This window comes from Balaenoptera physalus, assembly GCF_965194825.1.
Source record: "Balaenoptera physalus genome assembly, chromosome: 19".
Lineage (NCBI taxonomy): Eukaryota > Metazoa > Chordata > Mammalia > Artiodactyla > Balaenopteridae > Balaenoptera > Balaenoptera physalus.
This window is the reverse complement of record NC_138900.1, coordinates 39,323,844-39,346,434: the sequence shown is the minus strand read 5'-3', so window position 1 is coordinate 39,346,434 and position 22,591 is coordinate 39,323,844. Positions and strand designations below refer to the sequence as shown.

The 22,591-nt window shown below is 57.6% G+C and overlaps 1 protein-coding gene across 3 annotated transcripts in view; it reads left to right on the top strand.

The window, feature by feature from the left end:
- GNAO1 (G protein subunit alpha o1) overlaps window positions 1-22,591 on the top strand; it is a 169,502-nt gene that overhangs the window by 131,541 nt on the left and 15,370 nt on the right. For 2 of the 3 annotated variants that reach the window (XM_082437006.1, XM_082437005.1), the window contains exons 4-6: window positions 11,224-11,384; window positions 16,171-16,299; window positions 18,173-18,302. In XM_082437006.1, the coding sequence (XP_082293132.1) occupies window positions 11,224-11,384; window positions 16,171-16,299; window positions 18,173-18,302 (420 nt within the window). Of the gene's footprint in view, window positions 1-11,223; window positions 11,385-16,170; window positions 16,300-18,172; window positions 18,303-22,176; window positions 22,331-22,591 lie in introns of all 3 variants that reach the window. The other variant, XM_082437007.1, reaches the window with a different exon arrangement.

Here is a 22,591-nt window from a genome sequence, read left to right as displayed (position 1 = left end):
TTGAAAGTTGGAATGTTTCCATTTTGGTAACAAATTTGTTAGTTGCTTTCCTTGAAGTGATAGGCTCACTTGGTTTTTTAGAAAATGTCTTCCAAAGACCAAGTCTGAATTACCATTGTTTGTCTGTCAGGCATTCTTTCAAGTAAAAGTGGTGTCGTATGAAAACAAGGGACCATTTGGGCTGGCAGGGCAGTCTTACAAGTGCCTTGCCTCCAGACAACCATCATCTGCAGTTTGCAGCACACTTCCTGTTTTATCACACAGAATATGAAAAAGACGTGCGTGCAGGGTAGAGATTCTTTTTTTTTTTTTTTTTTAATAAATTTATTTTTTAATTTATTTTTGGCGTTGGGTCTTCATTGCTGCGCGTGGGCTTTCTCTAGTTGCAGCGAGCGGGGGCTACTCTTCGTTGCAGTGTGAGGTCTTCTCGTTGCGGAGCGTGGGCTGTAGGCGCGTGGGCTTCAGTAGTTGTGGCACGAGGGCTCAGTAGTTGTGGCTCGTGGCCTCTAGAGAGCAGGTCAGTAGTTGTGGCACACGGGCTTACTTGCTCCGCAGCATGTGGGATCTTCCCAGACCAGGGCTTGAACCCATGTCCCCTGCATCGGCAGGCGGATTCTTAACCACTGCGCCACCAGGGAGGTCCCTAGAGATTCTTTTAATTCATAATTTTGGCCACTTCCTCAAGGACATTCTTAAGTAGAACTGGCATTGGTTTTATTGTGACTGCACGGTGGCAAAGAACAGAATGGCAGCTGGTACAGTTCGGTGCCACTGCTTCCTGCGAAGGGGCTGCAGTTTTGTCTCCCGTTGCTTTTGTACCATCAGTGCAGGCAGAGAAGCCAATAACGTCGTCATAGAGTTAGGAAAACAGTTTTGATCTTGTGGACCCCTCAGAGACCCCCAGGGGTGTGTGGGCCACCCTTTGAGAATCACTGATCCAGCCAACCTCTTCCTTTTGCCTTTGAGGACAGAGACTCCGAAAACAGATGAGACTTGCCCAGGGTCGCAGGGTCAGTCAGGCAGAACATGGACACCTGGTGCACTGCCCCAGGCTGTGTCCCTGAGGTCCAAGAAACAAGTGACTCGCTCCTTTTCAAACAAAAACATCATCCGATCACTTTAATGGATGGTGCGGGAACTGACGTCTCCAGTGAGGAGACGAGGAGGGAAGGGGTGTCAGCGAATAAGCCCAAGGAGAGGCACCATCAGCTAAACCTGTCGTCTCCAGGACCCGCCGGCCTCCCATCATGTACGTGCTGCTTCAGCTTCCATCTTTTCTCTTCCATAATTGTGTCGCTAATATCTCCCAGCCGAGGCGGCTCCAATTAAACTATTCACCATCGTCACTTTGTGTTCTGAAGAGAGGAGGTTGTCCATTATCACTTTTCTTTCCCTTTGACTGAGCTCTGTGTGGGTAATTTCATTCTGCCCTTGTTCGTTTCTTAGAAATTTAGCCTATCCAATTTTAGTTCTTTTCTCCCATCTCAGGACATTGAGCTCAGGAGAAAGGAGGCAGAGGATGAGGATTTGGAAATTTCTGTCCCTTTCACCTTAAAGTTTATTTTGGACTGAATAGTGCCTGCCTGGTGGTTCAGCTGTCCTCCCCGCCCCCGTCAGGAGAGCCTCCCAGGAGGTATAGACTGGTAGGTCTGGACCCACCAAGGGGAGAAGGGCAACAAGAGAAAGTGGCACCTCCCAAGGCTGTTCCAGAGGGGTTGCTGATTGGGGTTTTAGGCAAGCATGCTTCCCCACTCCATCCTTGGGATCTGGAGCAATCGGAAGCCATGGCGACATAAACAGACCACTGCCCCAGAGGGCCCAGGACAGCCGCTGTCCTGCACCCCCCATCTCTGCCAGTCACCCACCTAGGACACCCCTCTGCACTCTGGCCGGCTATCACTGGCTGGGGCACTGGCCTCCTCTGCAGGCCCTGCTCGCCCCCTTCTACACTGGCCTCAGCGTTTCCCACCCCATACCCGCCAGTCTCCCTACTCACCTCTGGCCCTGAAACCCCTGCCAGGGTGGTTTTAGGAGACACACGCAGCGGCTTCACCTAAGAACAGCACAGCTGGGGAGAAGGCCGAAAGCCATGCCTCCTGAGAAGGGCCGGGGGCCTGAGAATGTCCCCAGACCCACACTCAGGGAGCGTTAGCATCTGCTCGGTAAGGCTCCGTCCCGGAGCTGCCCACAGTGGGGCCCAGGCTGCCCCCAGCCCTCTCCCCCAGGTTAGGGGTACACAGTTCACACTGAACTCTGTATGAGAGCTCCTGGACCATCTGTGCGGGCTGGGTGCTGTTCTTCATTTAATGTCCATGGGCTGCGTGGACCTCTGAGCCCACCATTGTCCAAAGGCCCTGCTGATGGCTGGAGGGGTGTCTGATGCCCTCCAGGGTCCACTGCTTCCTGGCAAGGCCCTCGGCTTCCCCTTTAATTCCCTCGTGAGGGAAGCCCAGTCTCTGGACTGTGCCTGCCTTGTGGGCACAGCTGACCCACGACTGCCTGCTCCCAGTCATACCCTCTCGCATCCCCCATCCGCAACAGTTTCTCCTTGAGCTGTGGCCCTTACTTAGTGGCTGCCTCCTTGGAGGAGCCTTCCCGGACTCCACAGCTTGGTTGATGTGTCTGACGCCCCCACTGGACAGCAGGCTTGGGTGGGCAGTTTCCAGATCCTGCTGGCTGCCGTATCCCCGGCACCCAGCCCTGGGCTCAGCCAGCCTGTGGTGAGCAAACATTCACTGGTCTAGCACTGGCTCCTTCTGCTTAACTTGGGCCAGGGCCAGGGGTGGGAAACCACACCAATTACAGGGGCTGGCAGATGGTTTCTGAGTGGAAACTTTTAGGTGTCGAGCACTAGAACCAGTGAGCGCTGGAACCCGGGCCAAAGTCATCCCCACAACCCCCTGGTTCTTGAAGATACATAGCAAGCCAGAAGGAAAAGCTGCTTCTAAACAATTGGAAGATCCAATGGTTTTGAGACGGAAAAGGGTGTGATCCTTCAGAAAATGAGGTTCTTTAGAAAACCCAAGTCTTTTCCCCCTCCTCAGGAGGCAGCCTGGGCTCAAAACAGGGAAGGTTTTCAGAAGGGCTTAGGACAAATAAATCCCTGAGGAATCCTCTGAACCCAGCTGGAGGTCTTGGAAGAGTCTTCCTTTTACAAGACCCCAGGCTCCTGACAAAGATGGGACCATGGGACAGAGGGAGGGGACGTCAAGGGGGCAGTTGTCCCTTGATGTGTTCAGGGCTGGGGAGATGCAGACAGTCTTTCCTTATGCCTAAATATTTCTCTTTCTGGCAAACGTGAAAGCTCCTAAGGCGGGGACCCCACTCGGTAGTGGGTGTACTATGGATAAGTGAGTGAATGGGTGGGTGGCTGCATAGATCAAAGAGGAGTGAAAGGAATGAAGAGGGTGCACAAATGAAGAATGAAGGGATGGACAGACGCTGTGGAAGGATAGTAGGGAGGTGAAGGGATGGGCGGGTGGTTGTGGGAGTGAGTTGGTTGATGGATGAACAGGGGTGGCTGATGGGTGATGATGTAATGGGTGGGTGGACGCCTGATGTTGGATGGGTAGGTACCCTAGATAGGGGGTGAGGGACGTGTGGATGGATGGCTGGAGAAGGGATGGCACAGCTGAAAGGAGGCAAGATTAGAAACAGCACCCAACCCTTGGTTCTGCTGTAGGATCTTTCTGGGGAGCCAGGAAGGTTCTCTTTGCTAAGGCAAGTGGTAGGCCTGGGAGGTGCCCCCGCTCCCCCCAGAGACCCTGTGCCTGACAGCGTGCTCTAGGCACAGGCCTTGCGAAGTACTCCTAAGTCCAAGTGAAGAAAGAGCCCCAAGCATGCCCAGCCCTGAACTGCTAAGTGCCTCTAGTGCCTCAGGTTTTGCCACTAACAAAAAACACCTCATAGATGTCTAAAATACCCCTGGGGGCCACCACTTCCACTGAGAGTCACAGTTAGGAAGGCATCTGCCAGCCCAGGGCCAGGGAAGCAGGGGTGAGGGAGGGGACCCCTCTCTCCCCCACTGCCCCCAGCGGCAGACAGGAAGGGAGGGGCACTCCCCTGCACGTGCAAGAGAGAATGTGACTGCCGCATTTCCTCAGATGCAGGGGCCTGGGTAGCATGTACAAAGTGCCCAGAATGTGCGTGCAGCCATTCTCCATCTGCTGACCTTGCAGTACTCAGGCTGGGCCTCCAGCGTTGGGAGTCTCTCTGTCTCTTTCCCTTGAAGAACAGAGTCAGCAGCCCATGAAAGGCAGCTGTGCCCACTGGGCCTGGCCCTGCCTGGTCTGTTGGGCTGGGCTTGTCCAGCTCGCCCTCCTTCTCCTGTTGGCCTGTGCACTCCTGCCCCCTGGTGGAGCTGGGGCTACTGCAGTGCACAGGGCAGGGCTGGGCAGAATGGAGACTTCCCTGCAGCTAGAGGACCGGGTTTGTGTGTGTGTGTGTGTGTGTGTGTGTGTGTGTGTGTGTGTGTGTGTGTACACGCACACAGTCACACTTTACTTGGTCTAAAAGATGAGAGAAGGAGGAAAACTCTGAAAGATCCAAAGCAGCTCTTCAAACGGAAAAGGTTATTATTATAATTACTATGATTATTGTTATCAAGATTATCATGCTTACCTGAGAAATCTTGTACAAAGCAGGCTTATTTTATGTCAGCTTGTTATTTGTGTCTCAGAGACCTCACCTTTGCTTATAATAACTAGCATTTGCGGGGCTCTTTATGTTGCAAAGCTGTGTCACGTCGATTTAGCCTCTTTCATCTGCACAAACAACCCTGTGAGGTGGGAACTAATAAGAGAGCAGAGGCTCAGAGAGGTTAAGTGGTCTGTCCAAGGTCACAAAGCTAAAAAGCTGCAGAGCCAGGATTTGAACCTGGGTCACCTGACTGAAAATTCTTATTCGCTTCCCCACCATATCCTTTGCGTTTCCTCTCTTGAGAGGGAAAAGACTCTCTCTCATGTTTTAGTTCCAAGCCCCTTTGCTCAGAAGAGAGGGGAGGAGTTTTGCAGACCCAAGTGTTTAACATGCACTTGGCAGTCCCAGTTCCAGATAATGAATACACCGGGGCACTTGCAAGGCCCTGCAGTGCCTGGCATATGAGCAGAGATGTGTGGTGTTCATTGCCAGTGGCTCAGCCAGGCCAATGCCAGCTTCTTCCCTGGGTCACCACTCATCCCACCATCATCCCTGGTGTGGCACAGCACAGGCAGGCACCTGCTGCGTCTCTGAGAAGGGTGACCAGGAGACACTGGGCAAGAGAAGCTGGTGCAGGGGCGCTCTCTGTGGCCCAGAGTGGGCAGGCGGGAAGGGTCCTGTGGGCCATGGGAGCCCACACCCCTCCTCATAGTACGGGTTTCAGCTCTCAGGACCAGCTGGCTGACTAGAGATAGCTTTCTGGAAATAGAACCCCTCACCCCTGGACACCAGCAGGCAGCCCCACTGACAGGCCCCTGGATGGCGGGCGCTGCTTCCCGAGCACACTCATGGCCAGTCCCCAGTAGTCCACGTCCCCGTGGCAGGGGGCCCTGGGCTGCATGTCACAGTGAGGGACCCCTGTGTACTGTCAGTTCACAGGGGCAGCTGCCCCCATCACCACCCTGGGCACCCACCCTGCTCCCCAGCGTTGGCCCAGGGCAGCCCACTTCTGGGAGGCACCCTGTGCTGAGCTCCCCGCCCCACCAAATGCTGGAGATGCCCCCATCTCCATGAGCCGCTTCCTCTCCCTGCCCGCCCCTTTCTCCAGATGCTCATGGTTAGGGTTTCTGTGGGGTTCTCTAGTGTTGTGGGGCTTTCCAAAAGTATCTCACCTCTGCCTAGAGCAGCTTCAGGACATCTACATGTCAACGTTAAGATGTCATTTAACCAGAAAGGTTACACTGGCTCCGATGAAAAGAAATGTTAATGCTGATTTTAAATCATTGATATGGTGAGAAGAATCCTGCAGGTGTCCCTGAGAGTCATAATCTCTCCGGAGCCTCCTGATCCAAAACCCATAAGAATGGCATCTTTTATGACAGGCTGTAGGTCCATCCACGTCTTACAGAGTGAAGTAAGTCAGAAAGAGAAAAATATCATATATTAACGCATATGTGTGGAGCCTAGAAAAATGGTACAGATGAACCGGTTTGCAAGGCAGAAATAGAGACACAGACACAGAAATAGAGGCAAACGTATGGACACCCGGGGGGAAAGCCGAGTCGTGGTGGTGGTGGGATGAACTGGGAGATTGGGATTGACATGTATACACTAATATGTATAAAATAGATAACTAATAAGAACCTGCTGTATAAAAAATAAATAAAACCCCCCAAAAAAAAAGAAAGAATGGCATCTTGCCTGTGGTTCAGAAATGCAGGGTCCCAGCATGTCCTTAAATGTCTCACCCCTTCCCATGCCCCCACCCCGAGGCATCCCGAGGGCAGGCAGGTTGGCCTCCTCATCCCTCTCTGGTCCCGGGAGCTGGGGAGGTGGGGCGGCAGCACGGCCCGCCCCTCGGGTCCTCCCTGTGCTCGTGCTCTCTGTCTGCTCACACGGCAGCTCTGTGAAGAGAATGATGATACTGTCACCTCATTTTTCAGGGTAGGATGCTGAGCCCACAGACGTTAAGGCCCTGCTCAAGCCAGGAGCCCAGTTCTGGGTGGTGCCTTGAGCCTGTGGCCGGAGCCCCTAGAAAGCTGCACGGAGCAGGACTGGAGCCCCAAGGCAGGGGTGACCAAAGGGTGCTGTCAGAAAGGAGTGAGTCCTGTGGGGGAGTGGCATGGGAACTGGACGTTACAGCACGGGCAGCCCCAGCCCGTAGAGAATGGTGGCCGGGGAGTGGTGGGCATACTGGGTACTTGGTAAGTGCCAGACCCAAGCCACCGAGGCCCGTGCGTCTGAGGAGGGGCAGCGGTCACGTTCTCTCTCTCATGCAGGGAGCGCCCCTCCCTTGCTCTCGGCCGCTGGGGGCAGTCGGGGGGAGAGAGGCCCACTTCCCTAGCCCTGGGCTGGCAGATGTCTCCCTAACTGACCCTCAGTGGAAACAGTGCCCCGCAGGGACATGTTAGACATTTGTGAGGTGTCTGTGGCAGTGGCAGTAATTGGGGCACAACAGGCACTTAGTGGCTGGGGGCCAGGCACGCTGGTGTGTGACAGCAGCACACAGTGACAAATGTCCTGCACCCACTCAGCCCGACCGTGCAGGGCCCTGCCAGGCACGGTGTCAGTGAACAGCCTCCCTCAGCTCCTTGCAGGACTGTCTCCAGAAGCCCACCAGATGGCCTCTAGTGTCCAATACGTGGCCAGTGCCCACAAGGCATCTTAGTGCCCCCCCCACAGGAAACATAGTGCAGCACATGGACATGGACGTGTGCCCAGGGCATGGACATGTGCCCGGGCATGACAGGAAGACGGGAGGGGAGTCCGATGCCAGAGGAGCTGTGTGGGCCGCAGTAATGGGATGGGTCTGCCTGGAGGAGGTAAGCCTGGTACTGGCCTCGGCACACCAGGCAGTGTATTGTCAGGACTCTTTGGGGTGCACGTGCAAAAATAAACCAAGTAAACAAAAATATGTCTTTAACTAGGTTAAGAAAAAGTCAGAGGATTGATTGAGGTAGCTGGAAAGCCAGAGGTATTTGTGGCCGCAGGCACAGCTGGACCCAGGTGTTTTGACATGTTATGGGGACCCGGCGTGCCTCCCTCTCTCAGCTCTGCTTTTCCCTCAGTGATGGCTGCACATTCAGGTGGGCCCTTCCTTTGAGGGTCTCTCTCTCCTAATAGTTTATACAGGTGTCCTGGAGCTGGTAGGTTAGTCTCATTTGACAAATTTGGATTCTTTGTCCACCCCAAACTGTTCACTAAGGCCAGCAGGATGGACTGGCCAGGGCCAGACCCTGTGTCCACGCTGGAACTATAGGACGGAGTTGGGGAAAAGAGTGCTTTCCTTCAGGCGAGCAGAGGTTCTGGTGCCCCAAAAGGAGGGAGTGGAAGCCACATAGGTGGAGGGGGCAGCCATCCAGCAGCAAAGGATGGAGCAGATCAGAGGGGACGGGCCCTTCGCTGCCACCTCGAAGCTGGTCACTGCCCCAGCATCCTCCACTGAGCCTCCACTAGTGGCTCTGCCTCCGTACATGCGTGTGCTTTGTCACACCTCATGCTGCCGGGACAGCTGGGCATGCTCTGACCAGCAAGAGGTGGCAGCGCCATGGGGGCTGTAGCAGAGGGAAAGGTGCTGGAAAATGCCTCCCCCAACCCCGCCACTGGCCCAGGAGGGGACCTGGACAGGAAGGTCAGGCCCAGTGTGAGCCCCATCCCCTGGAGCCCCAAAGGCAGGAAGACAAAGGGACAAGGCCCCCCCTCTGGCTCTATTAATTGCTTGTTAAGCTTGACCCCCACAAGGCTGGCCCAGCCAGACAGCTGCCACTGTCCTCCAGGGCGCATTGGCAAGGCCCCTCCCTCCCGCCACGCCTGACCCTTCCTACCTTCCTCCTTACCCATCTCCCCTACCTTTGCTCAGGGGGCTGGGCTGGACACCATTGTCTGAGATGCAAGTCCAGGGCTGTTGGCTGGAGCACAGTAGAGGTTAACGTTGGGTCCAGGCTCTCCCACTTACTAGCTGTGTGACCTTGAGCAAGTTACCTCACCTCTGAGCCTCAGTCTCCCCATCTGTTAAACAGGATGGCTACCGGGCAGAGCTGCTGTCATGGTTGAACGAGACACAGTGTTGTTGAAATGGACAAGATGAGAGGAGTTGGGAGACAGAGAGGGTGGAGTGAGAAATCGAGGCCGTGCCTGACAGTAAAATGCCATTTGTCTCACAAATGCTGCTGAGCACCAACAACTAGGTACAGAGCGTTGTGAGACGGGGGTGCCGTGAAAAGCCAGGAGATTATCCCTGCCCTGCGGAACAGGCACATACAACACCAGCTGTGACGTGGAGTGGTTGGTGCACCGTGGGGCAGACTCTGCCTGGGGCGTGGAGGAGGGCTTCCCTGAGGCAGTGACACCTGAGATGGGGAAGAGCCGGGGGAAGGATGCTCTGGACGGGTGGAGCACCCTGAGGTGAGGTGACCCTGGCTGCCTGGGGAACAGAAGGAAAGGCTGCATGCTTAAAGGCCCAGGAAGGGGGAAAGGTGGGAGGAGATTAGGACCGAGAGGTAGGCAGGGGCTTTGGAGGCCAAAGTAAGGAGTTTGGAACTTAGGGATAATGGGAAACTATTGAAAGAGTTTAAACAGGGAGAGTTACTGTATCCATTAGGATTAGGTTTGACTGTGAAAATCTGAGACCTAGAAAATAGTGATTTAAATGAGGTAGAAGTTGAATTTCAATGTAAAAAAATAAAAAAGTCGTCAAGGACCTGACTGTCTTTAGATCACCCGTCCACTATCCCTAGGGTGTAGACCTTGTCTTCATGATCCAAGTTGGCTGCTAGAGTTCCAGCCATCACAGGCTTCAGGAAGGAGGAAGTGAGAGAAAAAGGGTGCATCTTCCCTTTACAAAGACTTCTCCAAAGACCTCACTACACTTTGGCTTACCTCTCCATGGGTAGAACGGGTCACATAGTCACATCTTTGCCACAAGCAAAATCAGGAAATGTAGTCTTTAAGTCGGATATCAGTGTGCCCAGTTAAAAAATTGTGGGTTCTTTCTCTGCGGTCTCCTGCTGGCTGTTGTGTGGCAGACAGACTGAAGAGAAGCAAGAGGGAGGCAAGGAACCCTTGGGAGGGGGCTAGGGGCAGCCAGGGAAAGACGGTGGTGGCTCGGACTCAGGGCTGTGCAGGAGGAGATGGGGAGAAGTGGACATTGGGAGGAAGGTGGTAAAATCAAGGATGACTCCTAGTCTTTGAGCAGTTGGGCCGATGGTTGTGGCGTGCACTGAGCTGGGGAAGACGGGAGGGAAACAGAAGGGCAGACAGAGAGGTGTCGCCAGCACAGGGCCTTGCCCCACCCCCACCTCCGCCACACCTCGGTGATGAGATGGAGCTGGGAGGACAGCGCCAGGCCAGCCTTCCCCAAACCATGCACTGCATCCCACTGGAGTGGGATTCCCAAGATTCCAGACCACACACAGAGGAGTATGAAGTGGCTTTGTGGAGGCCCGTGGTTTCTAAACCACACCCTTGAGTGGCCTGGCTGAGGCATAGTGCGGCTCTAGGTGGGAGGGTGTCTCTCCCCCAGCAGGAAGTCTTGCCCTACCCACCCCTCAGGTCCCGACTCCCTTCTCACAGATCAGGCAGGAACCTTGAAGGAGGGGTCCAAAGGAGGAAGTCTGGGAAACTGGCCAGGTTTATCACAGTCACCCCACAGGTGGGAAAGCAGGCTGAGATTTCCCGAGGTCACGCAGGCACACAGGAGCAGCATCAGCACATAGGCCCTGACTCACAGGCCTGTTTTTAGCCCCAGATGGAGGCACCAACCCTGCTCACCCACTCCTGCATCCCTGAGTCACCGCCTGCCTAAGGCACCCAACGCCTGGGTCCCAGGGCCAGCTTTGCAGGTGGCTGCCCCCAGGGGAGGCTCTGGTGCTGAAGAAACTCATCTCCTAGTTGGGCGGGGACCCACGCTCTCCTGGTGGGCAGCCCTCCCTGTCAGCTGAGGGTGACTTTGGTGAATCCGAGGGCTGAGGTCTTTGGGACACTGTCCCTAGGGAGCTAGATCCGGGCCAGCATCATGGGCATGGCCTGCTGGCATCCAGGCCAGTTGTGGCTTCCTTCCCAGGGCAGGCAGGCAGAAGGGGACACAGTGCCAGCATTTTCCCATTGACCTTCTGCAGTAGACAGGCTCTGAGACATAAGTAGCTACTTAGCTGGACAGCTTGATTCCGGAAGTCTCCACAGAAGGCTTTGGCCCCAGGTACCTTGGTGCAGAATGTTTTGTTGGCTACAAGTCTTCCAGGCATTGACCACAAGTCTTCCAGGAGTGGACCTTGTCTCCTTCGTGTCTCCCACCGCGAAGGACACCTGCAGATTTCCAGCACCTCCGCTCGCTTCCTGAGCCGCGTGCCGCGGGCTGGGGAGCCTGGGTCTCTGGCTCACTTGGAGGGCGGCAGGGTTGAAAGGGCTCGAGAGCGGAGCAACCGTCTAGTAACGATTACCGTGCCCTTGAGTAAAGGACCCTCTGTCACTTCCCCTCTCCCTGACCAGGCCTAGGGCTGAGCCCTTGTCCCGGTGCCCTGGCAGGTGCCCGGCCGGGGCTTCTGTCCCCACCGAGGCCTCAAAGCCGCCGTCCATGTCTCCTCACAGGCCGATGCCAAGATGGTGTGTGACGTGGTGAGTCGGATGGAAGACACGGAGCCCTTCTCTCCAGAGCTGCTCTCCGCCATGATGCGACTCTGGGGCGACTCAGGGATCCAGGAGTGCTTCAACAGGTCCCGCGAGTATCAGCTCAACGACTCTGCCAAATAGTGAGTGTCCCAGGCAGGCGGGAGGCCGAGAGCAGGGCAGCAGTGCGGGCGTGGAAGGGGCTGGGGCCGGTGGGGCAAGGAGGTGTCCTTGCTGAGGTGGGAACCGCTGTGAGGTGTTCTGCCTCGGTGTCAGGAAGGAAGGAGAAGGGGCTTCTCCTCCTGCCCCCGGGATGAGAAGGAGGCCAGGGAGGTGGGGGGCACAAGCCGACAACAGGGCTCCCAGAGGCCCGGGGGCCGTCGCCTGCTTGCTCTGGAGGGGGCCTGGCCCTCCAGAAGGAAGATTGTCAGTGTAGCAGCGTTTGTGCCCCCTGGAGAACCCTTGACCCCATAAGTACAAATCAAGGGCAACGTAGACAGAAAATAACTTACATGGTGCCCTTTTGTCTTCTTTTTGAGAAAATAATACCCTTTCCATTCCTCTATCTTTAAAATTAAAAATAAGGAATATATAACCCATCAGCTGAGTAAAATAAATAATCAAACATACACTTTAATACTGTGTTGTAACTAATAAGGGGAAGAAAAGGACAGGGGAGAGAGAGGGGCCCGGTGGGGCAGGCGAGGAGAGGGGGTGAAGCAGCTGAAAGCCAGAGAGGGCTGGAGGGGTAGGAGAGGGGAAGGCAGAGGGAGTGACAGGGGATCACAGGACTGCCCACTGCAGCCTTGTCACTCCAGGCATCTGTAAGTTTACATGCCCTTGGCCCCTAGATCGGGGGCTCCAGGCCTCTGGGAATGGTCTGTGGTGGTCGGGGACATGCCTTCTGTTTTGAAGACATTGGGATTGCACTCCAGCTTTCAGGAAACGCACCCACTCTTACAGTCTTGTGTCCAGGTTTTCAGTGGGAGCCTCTGGGCTTAAACCCCACTATCTTAGGAGGCGTGTGCTCCGACACTGATCTGCTCAGCTTCCTCACCAGCGCTTCTCATCTGGGGCCACTTTGCCCCCAGGAGACACTGGCAATGTTTGGAGGCATTTTCGATGGTCCTGACTAGGGTGGTGCTACAGACGTCTAGTGGGGTAGAGGCCAGGGATGCTGCTGACTTCCTACAGACACATTGTACAGTCCTCCATAGCAAAGAATTACCTGACCCAAAATGTCAGTATCGCCAAGATTAAGAAACGCTGGTCTCCACGGTGCTGATGTAGCAGAGGCTAACGCCGAGAAAACAGTGCTCACTAATGGATGCTGGGACATTGTCATTGGCTGTGACGACAGCTAACAAACCAGGGACTTGTCTTCCCATCTCTGCACACCTAGATTGTTCACGGGGCAGGTGCCTGGGTCCCGTGAGTACCAGGTGGTAGCGACCCAGGCCCCAGCCACTGATGAGCCCCCAGGACACCTTGGTGGGCCAGGGGTGCAAGCCCAAAGGTTCAAGTCCACATCTCTCTGTACACTCAAGTCACAGACCTCAACCCAGGTCTCCCCCTTAACACACAGCCATTCAGGCCTGGAGAGAGTCCCCCCCTTCCTCTCCCCCTCCCTGCCCACTGCTCGGCCCAAGTCCAGGCCCTTCCCATCCCCCCGCCACCCTCAGGGGCTCCTCAGGGCATCAAATTGTGACCCTCACTTAAATTGTTACCACTTAACTGATTATAATATGAACCCATGGCAAAAAAATTTTTAAACAATACAGAAAGGTATAAAATTGATAGTGAATCCTCCTCCCAGACCTGTTCCCCTCCCACTGTTAACTATCTCCATTTACTTGTCCCAGTGATGTCCAGAAAAACTTGACCCTCCAGCTATAAATAGTATTTAACGACCTCCAGCTGTGAAAGCTGAGGGAGTCAGACCTTCCTTCCTTCCTTTGCTCTTCCCCACTTCCACCACCAGTTTTTTGTTAGTTTTACAGGATTATTTTTAGTTCTTCTGGTGGTTACCTTTATAACTTGAAATGAACGACTTGAGTCAGTACTTGTCAACTCCCCCCAGCTGAGCTGAGGAGACCCGCCCTCCTCTCTCTGTCATCTCTGGGACGGGGCTCCGAGGAGGGCAAGGGCGGGACCCACAGGCAGTCAGGTTCAGAAGGACCTTAAACACTTTCTGGTCCAGGGTTGCTTTGCTGTTGTAGTTTCAGCTGCTAAATCTCATCTTCTGACAAGAGCTGAGGCCCGAAATGTGAAACAGTTCAACGTAGATTTGTTGTGACAGAAAGGAGAGGCCTAATAAGGCTGTCGCCTGGCACAGCTCCGGGGGGCACCACTCACATCCTAGACTGTGTGAGTGTCTCTCCAAGGCCCAGAGCCTCAGTCACCACATGTCCCCTTCCAGCCCCAAGCTGGCCCGTCCTCTCATGTTACCGGCGAGGCTCCAGGGCTCTCGGGGAGAAGGGCACCCAGGTCTCTCTGTGTCATGCGCCGGGGGCGGGTGAACACGGCTGGCCCTCCCCTTTCCCTTCTGAATGATGGCTCTGAGACAGGTCCTGGAAACCCAGAAACCTGAGCACATCCCAGCAGGGGCTGTAAAAGGTAGTTCTGTGGTTTGGTAGGATTATTTTTTCCCAGAGCGAGGTCCCCACTAAAGGTCAGCGCTGGCTGGCAAAGCGTCCTCTCCTTCCCTCCTCTCGGGTCTCCCTGCCCCCCCTCCCCCTCTGCTCTCCTTAAGCCGCAGAGCCATTATTCCAACGCTCTTCTGGTCAGAGCCTTCCAGAGTGAAATTCCAAGTCCTTACAGTGACCTCAGGGGCCTACGTGCTGTGTCCCCCTCACCTCCGTCACCCCCTCCAGTCTCACTGCTACCTGCTCCTGCCCAGTGTTCAGCCTCCCCACCACCTCCCTCCGCACCACCTCCCATCCAGCACCTGCAGCCTGGGCTCCTCCTCCACTGAGGGCGTAGCCTCTGTGCCCCCTGGTCCTGCTGCTGGGGCGTGAGGCTCATCCCCTCACCTCCTCAGTCTCCACTCGAATGTCATCCTGCTCGACAAGGCTTCCCCAGCCACCTGATATCAAATAGCTGCCCCCCTGCCAGCCTCCCCACTTACTGATAGCCTGATTCTTTCCTCCTGACACTTATCACCTCCTGACATGTTGTACAGCTTACTCATCTGTTATTTACCTCATACACAGACACACACACACACAGGAACACAGGCTCCGGGGAGGTGGGGCCTATGCCCCCCCAGCAGCCAGGACAGTCGGCAGACAGGACACACAGCAGGTGCACAGTCCACTGTGCTCACCCTACCCCCCCGTGGCCACCTCCCTGCGTGAGGCTCAGCCAGCACCGAGGGACAGAGGGCCAGGTTGTCTGTCTAAAGGAGGGTTCCCCAGCTGGGATGGAGGCCAAGACCAGAGGCTCCCAGCCCTGGTCTCCAGCTGGAGACGACAGGAGGAGGCTCAATTTGAAACCAACACAGCTTCTAAGCTGAGGCAGTGGGAGCGTGGGGAGGGGCATGCACAGAGGGTTTGGGAGGATTGGGAAGGGCTGGGAGGGGCCCTCCAGGCTGAAGTCAGAGACTGCCCAGACGCCCACGGGCCTGGAGAGGAGGCTGCAGCAGCCAGAGCTTTCAGGTCTGCTCTGCTGCCTCAGCCTCTCTCCTTCCACAGGGGAGAGGAGGCCTGGAGGCCAGTTTAAGAGCACGGGCTTTGGAGTCAGGCAGACCCGGGCTCGAGTCCCAGCAGTGTCCTCTTTCTAAGAGTGTGGCTCCAAGCTTGCCTTCCCTGAGCCTGGGAACACACCGTCGGCTTTATTTCCTTAGGGAGAATTCTCACAAGGATTTGAGGCAGCCTGGGTTATTGGTTTACCAAGGGACACCCTCCTCGGTGAAGGCATCTACCCTTCCCAGCCCTGTGGATGTCCACAAGCTGGGGAGCCAGTCCCCCAGCGGGTCCCAGGGCAGGTGCCAATAAAGCACAGCCCCTCCACGCGCAGCCTGAGACCCCACATCGTGCCATGACTCAGGCCCTCAGGGCTGCTTCCTGTGGGCTGTGTGTGGGGCTCTCCCCGCACAGGGATGGGTAGCCCGGCTGGCTCTGTGGGTCATTGAATCTTCCTGCCAGCCTGACCGAGCTCCCTCCTTCCTGGTTTCCTGGATCCCAAGCTGGCTTAGGGTTCAAACCTAACCCATACCGACCCCTAAAGCCCTTCCCAGTGCGTGGCCCAGGCGGGCGAAGTGCAGAGGCCTGGTCTGTCTACAGAGCAAGGGGTGGTGTGGGAGGGGCTCTGAGGCCAAAGACCTGGGTCCCAGCAAGGCCCCGCCCCTGCCTGGCTGTGTGACCTCTGAGCCTCCCTTCCAGGAGCACCATATGGGGCGATGTGATGGCCCCCTTGATAAACCCTAAGGAGCATGCAAGAGGCAGGCGGAGGTTCCGAGGGCCTCTGGGAAGCCCCATAGGGAACTGTTAAGAGGTGGAATCCCAATCCCTGGCTCACAGCTGGGCGAGGCACTCACCTTCATTAGAAAACCTAAGTTTTCTAATCTATGAAATAGTACATTTAACTCAGGAAATTAAGGATGAAACATGATGATGCATATAAAGACTAGAACCTAACTGTTGCCCATTATTATTTTAAGATGAAGAAACGACAAACACTATTATAAACATGTTAGTCTCATTTAAATATTCAGCCTTGTCAGTGTGCCTGGAACCGTGCGCGTAGCCCTGGGTCTGAGCCAGAGGCTCTGAGCGCATGCGGCCGGGACGTGAGCTTCTCTTCCTCAGCTGCTTCCCCACACCTGGCCCTGGACGGGGTGGTGCCATCATTCCACAGGTCAGGACTGGCTCTCGGGGAAGGCGGTGCCCAGCACCTGGTCTATGGTCCCCTGTGTGTTGCCATCCCCAGCTACCTGGACAGCCTGGATCGGATCGGGGCTGCCGACTACCAGCCCACCGAGCAGGACATCCTCCGAACCAGGGTCAAAACCACTGGCATCGTAGAAACCCACTTCACATTCAAGAACCTCCACTTCAGGTGAGGCCCAGGGAGGCTCCCGAGCCCTGGCGAGGGTGCCAAGAGATGGGCAAAGCCTGCCTCTCGGCCTCCCCTCGTCTGGAGCACCCAGATGTCGCCCTGCCTCAGGGAGCGTTCAAGTTGGGACAGGCAGTTAGAAACGAGAAGGGGCCTATGTGTGTGCCTCTCTTGCACCAAGTTCGGGGGCTGGGGAGTGGGGAGGCTTCCTGGAAGAGGGGTCCTGGAGTGGGGCTCTGAGGAACAGGGAAGATTTAAGCGGACAAAGGAGGGGAGTCCTGTCCTTGGGTGATTTCTGAGGAGGAGGAGGGGGGATCACCTAGGTGGCCCCTTGGAGGCCACCTTGTGAGAGGGGTGGGGAGTAAGGTGGGTGAACCCAAGCGACATGGGTGCAACCCCAGGACCCATGTCATCTCAGAGCTGGAGAGGGTTTGGAGATCAGCTGACCCACTCTCTCCAGGTACACTTGGGGAAACCGAGGCCTGGGAGGAGTAAGGCTGTCCCCCAAGCACAGAACACAGCTCAAGTCCAGGGGTCTGAGCGCCTCAGAACAGGCCCTGCTGGAGGGTTGTGGCGCCACCTGGGGCAGCCTCCATGCACTGAGGCCTGGGAGCCGCTGTCCTGCCCCTACCTGCCTCCCATGCGTGGTTTCCAGGTGTCAGGTGGAACAGGAGGAGTGGCCTGTGTAAGGCCTCTTCTTGGCCCCCTGCCCACCCTGGGAGGGCTGGACTCCAGGACCCCTGGCCAGCCCACGGCCCAGCCCCTGCCCACTCCCACTGAGACAGAGGGCGCTGAAGTTCTGTCTCTATCTCCGCAGGGCCGCAAGAGCCTCACTGGGCACACGGGCCTCAAGGCCTCCCCTGAAACTGGGGAGCATAGTGATGGGCACTGAGGCCCCACAAGGTGCCTCTTGCCCCCTACTCTCTCCAGTCTCTCCCGCCTCAGCCCTCAGGGGCAGAGGGTGCGGGGCTGGGCTCGGGGCTGCCCGGCCTGCAGAGTCAGAGCATAAGTGCTGTGGAGGGGCCGCAGAGACCATCAGCCTATGCCCAGCATTTCAGATGGGGAAGCAGGATCCAAGGGAGGCAGTGATGGGACGAGTACAAGGCCTGTTTCCTTGTTCCAGGCCCACTCTGGGCTCTGCCTGCGGTTACTCTCCTCTGTCAGGAGGTCAGGGCCCAGCCCACCCCGGTAGCTGTGTGCCAGCAGACCTCCCGGGCCTAGGAGGCAGTGGACCTTCATTCAGGGCGTTAGGTGTGAGGTTGACCTCTTCCTTCCAGGAACCAAGCCGCACCCGCCACAGTCTCCCCCCACGGCCCTCCTGCCCCCTGGGGGATGGTGTCTGAGAGGGGGAGAGGGAGGGGAGGCACAGAGCAGAGGCTTTGTCTGCAGACAGACCTGGGTCCCACCCCATCTCTACCACACCAACTCCTGCCAGGACCCTGGGCACTTAACCCCTTGGGGCCTCACTGTCCCTCCACGTAGCAGGTGACGACCCCTGCCCGCCCTCCCTCCCTCCTGGGCTGCTCTGGAGTTTTCACAGCCCACAGACGTGAACAGACACGCTCAGAAAGCCAGGGACAGGATGTGCGTGTTACCCTGAGAGGAGGACTTCGCAGAGGCGTTAGTAAAAGTCCTGAGATGCAAGGGCAGGTCTTCGAGTCTCGGTGTGGGAGCACAGCCCAGTCGTGGGGCAGAAGCAGTGATAGACACCCTGCCCCGGGGACGCGGCGGTCGGCCCTCAGCGCCCGGAGCGAGGCTCCTTGGGAGGCTCGTTGCGGGTACAGCCCCCTCCCCCATGCCACCTGCTTGACCAGCATCCGCACACCGGCCGGGGCCCCACCGCCCACCACGTGCAGCTTCCCTGTCTCCCCTGCAGGCTGTTCGACGTCGGGGGCCAACGATCTGAACGCAAGAAGTGGATTCACTGCTTCGAGGACGTCACGGCCATCATCTTCTGCGTCGCGCTCAGCGGCTATGACCAGGTGCTCCACGAAGACGAGACCACGGTGAGTGGCCCTGGGCCGCCTGGCCTCAGTGGCCCAAGGCAGCTCTCGGGTGGGGCTGGCTGCGGTGGCCGGGGATTCCGTTGTCGGCCAGGCCGTGCCCGGGCTCTCTCTTCTGACTTCGTTGCCGGGCAGACGCCTCGTGATGCCGATGCAGCAAAGGCAGCCACAGGCCGCCCTGCTCAGAGGCTGCATGCAGACTGGTGATAAACATCTCTGCAGACTCTGGTTCTCGGGCAGTACGTGCCTCTTTAATAAATTCAGCAGTCACAGAGGCCGTCAGGCCAGAACCAAATTAAGCAAATCCTAAACAAAATCAGGGTGCAGTCGAGCAAGAATGTACGTAAGACAGAAATAGCGGTTCTTAGCCCTCACAGCCCTCCCTGAGCAGTGGACGGGGCTGGCAGCCGGAAGGGCAACGGGACATGGCATGTGGGTGCGTGACAGCAAGGGCGCGGGCCCCTCCCCTGGAGGATGCCAGCCCAGGTTCCCACCTCCCGTCAATGCGTCTTCAGTCTGGGGCCTCAGAGAACTGCCAGGCTGGCTTCAGAGGGGGGCCCTCACCTGGAGAGGGCGCGGCCTTTCTCTGGGCCTGGGCTCGCCCGGGCCTGGTTTGCTGCTGAATCCAGGCAGCACCCTCTTTGCCTCGGTTACTGTCTGCTGTCAAAGGGGTGTAACCATAGTACCTGCCTGGTGGGGCCTTGGCAATGGAGTGAGAATCCGCGAGAAGTACTTGGAACCGTTTCTGGCACAGCTGCGCCGAGCTGGTGGTTGTATTGTCACCAGGGATTGTGCTGAGTTGGGGGCCCACTGAGCTGCCCGTGGAGAGGTGGGCCTGCTGCAGAGCCTCAGAGCAGTGGCCCGGCGCACCACGGGTTCTCCGGAGACAAACACCTGCTGCGGTAGGGCTCCTGGGCTGTGGGGTCACACCTTTGGCGATCATTAGCTCCTGCTGTGTGAAGCAGGCACAGAGCCCTGGCACTGAGGGTTTGGGGCTAGACTCGTCACGGTGGGCCTTGAGCAAGGCCTGTCTTCTCTCTGGGCCTGTCTCCTCGTCAGTCCTGCCTGCTGGTCCCTCGGGACTGCTGCGAACATCTGCTGAGCTTTGGGGTGCAGTGCTGTGGGGAGGAGGAGCCGCCGTCCTGCGGGACTTGTGCAGCGATGAGGCTGTGGGAAGATTGGGGCCAGGGCCGCTGGCCGGGTGGGTGATCTGGACTCGCGCCACGTGCTGGCTTGTCCCCCTTGCCCTTTCTCCTTCAGTCCCAGGTACACTCCTGAGTTAGGCATCAGCCCCCCAAGCCCTGCCTTCTTCCAGGGCGAGTCTCTGGGGCCCCAGCTGTGCAGCTCTTTCTGGTAACGCCATAATCATTCTCAGTGGCCTCAGCTGGCTGTGGCGTCTAAGATCACCAGACCTGGACCCACTGACCACCCCAAAGCCCCAAAGGTTGGCTCCTGCTGCCCCCACAAGGCACCCGCATGCAGGGACTGCCCCGGCACGTCTCTCACTGGTCCGTTGTTGACTCTCCTTTTGGACCCACTGTTCACGGTCCACTTGGCCACTCACGTGGTCTGAGATCCAGGTGGCTCATCTTTTCTTCCTGCAGCGCCTGGGAGTGGGAAGCAGGGCTGGTGCAGTGAGCAAAAAGCTGATCCTGCTGTGGGTTTCAAATAAACTGAAACACTGGGGTGTCAAGGGCCCCAGGCCTCTCTCCGGGGACCCGCTCAGCTCAATCCCGAGTCCCAGGCCCATCAGCCCTGGGCAGAGGCTCGCACTCACCTCTGGAGCACAAGGCAGAGCAGAGGGACGTCTGGGCGGGTCTGGCAGCCACGGGGTCCCAAGCTCCACGGCCCTCGGGTCTCCAGTAAACACGGACAGGTGCCAAGCCTCACGCTCGGATGGCCTCTCTGGTCTGCTTGCCTAGGCAGCCCTCGCTCCAGAGCAGGGCCCGTCCTGGGGCACCTTCCTTCTCGCCTTCCTGCCTTTACTGTCTCTCTCCCACCTCCCTCCTTCTCCCCCATTTCCCCGCCCTTCTTCACAAGGGCTGGAGCAGAGGACCTTGGGGAAGCAACAGCACATGGGGCCACAGCCAGGAGCAGGCTGTTCCTGGGGCTCCGTCCACCCAGGAAAGAGCAGCAGCCCCTCCAGGGCACGGCAGTTGGCTTTACCACTTAACAAGAGCCCACAAAGGCGGCTCATTGCCACGGTGACAGCAAGAACAGCGCCGCAGAGCTGAGCAAAACGCCTGTGTGTCCAGGGCCAGGCGGCAGCGTTGGGCAGCTGGGGGTCCAGGCGGATGTGGCCCGGGGTCTAGCCCCACCCCCTGCCGCCGGTGAGCGTGGCAGCCGCTCCGCCTGCTCCTCTGTAAAATGAAGCTCCGGGCAGAGCAGCCTCTGGGCGGCTGTGAGGACCAGCAGGCTCGGAGCTGCAAGAGTGCCTGCCCTCAGGACTCTCCGCTCAGCAGACGGCAGCTGTGGGACGGCTCTGTCCAGGCACACGGCTCAAGGACAAGCTATGGGACGAGGACGCCCTGCCCCCGCGAGGCAAGACCTCCACCCTGCTGACCAGTCCCTGGTCCTCCACCTTCCTCTCCGGTCAGCCCTGCCCCTCCCTCCCAAGCCTGGGGCGAAAATTGGGGCTGCCTGAGAGAAAGGTGTCTGGAGGCTCCTGGAGCTCAGCCAGGACCCCTGGGGCTAGTGGCTGCCCGCCCACCGGCCGGCCACCCTGCCCACTGCGGCCCGGACCCCAGCGGCCCCGGGCCTCACCTGCCACAACCTCTCAGCGCCAGTGCCGTCACCGCCACCTGCAGGGCCTTAACTTGCCAAACCAAGGCCAAAACCATGAGCAGATTCTGAGAGACCCTCCAAGTCGGGCAGGTATGAAGCGCCTCCTTCCAGTTGATACCATCAGCTAAGAGTTGAAAGCAGCAGGTTCCCAGGGCACCGCCGGGTGACTTTGCTGTGAAGCCTGCCCCCCACTCCCGCGTTCCACACTCCTCACCAACCACTCGGCTTAGGCTGGTCCTCCCCACCCTCGCCTTCCATCTCCAGCCACGCAGTCCACAGCCCCAGGGTGGCCGTGGCCTCCGGAGCCTGCACAGGGGCCTCCGGAGGGACCGACTTTGACTTCCTGGCCCGAGACCGGTTGAACCAATTTTGTTTTTTGCTTTTTTTTTTCTCTTTCTTTCTCTCATGTTTTTTGCTGGGTTTTTATCTTCCTTTCTGTTTTCATCTGTTTTGCTGGCTTTCATCTTGGGGTTCTTCTGGCCCCTCTGCCGGGAAACCAGCCTTGATAAGCAGCTCACCCAGAGCCGCCCCACGGCCTAGCCAACCCACCCAGCCTCCAACCACACCAAGGCCACAGCAAGATCACTCCCCCGACGCTGTCCCCCTGGTGTCTGCTTCCAACTCTGGATTAATTCGAGGATCTCTTGGTCCTCGGTTAATGTTTCCCAACTGAATGCGTGCACCTTCCCACCCCTGCTGGCGAAACCAAATGAGACCCCGGTAGAGAAATCTGCATGCCCGAGGTCCCGTGTGGACGTGTGGATGGTGGTGCGGCCCCTGCCCCCGCGTGCATGGTGCATGTCCTCTCCACGGGCTAGAGTCCCTCCGGTGACCTCGCTGCCCCGGCCCGGGTCAGCCCTCTTCAGTGGGCGGGCAGCGTTCCCCAGCCTGTGCCCTGCTCCACCCCCCACCTGCGTGTGGAATGCAGCAGGGACCATGTCCTTGTCCTGTGGATCCTCCTGTCTCTGTCCCTGATGGTGCCTTCAGCCGTGTTGGTGGACCTTCCCTTAGCTTGTCCCGCTTTGTCACTGGCCGCGGTGGGTCAGGGCCCCGGGCACCGCCAGCCCTCACTTGCCTCTCCACTCTGTTGCAGAACCGCATGCACGAATCGCTGAAGCTCTTCGACAGCATCTGCAACAACAAGTGGTTCACGGACACGTCCATCATCCTGTTTCTTAACAAGAAGGACATATTCGAAGAGAAGATCAAGAAGTCCCCACTAACCATCTGCTTTCCTGAGTACACAGGTAGAGACTGCCACTCCCCACGGGGACCGCAGGGGCCACGCAGCCGCTCGGGCCACACCAGCTCCTGAGGGAGCTCAGTCCCCCTTCACCATGCTCTGCGGACACACCAGATTCTGCCCTGGAGAATCCAACACAAAACCGAAGGCGGGTCCCCTCCCTTCCCCACAATGTGCTGTTGCGAGGGGGTGGGGCAGCCAGCTGGGGCATCCTGGTCAGGGGAAGCAGGGCTGGAATCCCGGCTCTGCCACTTAAGAGCTGTGT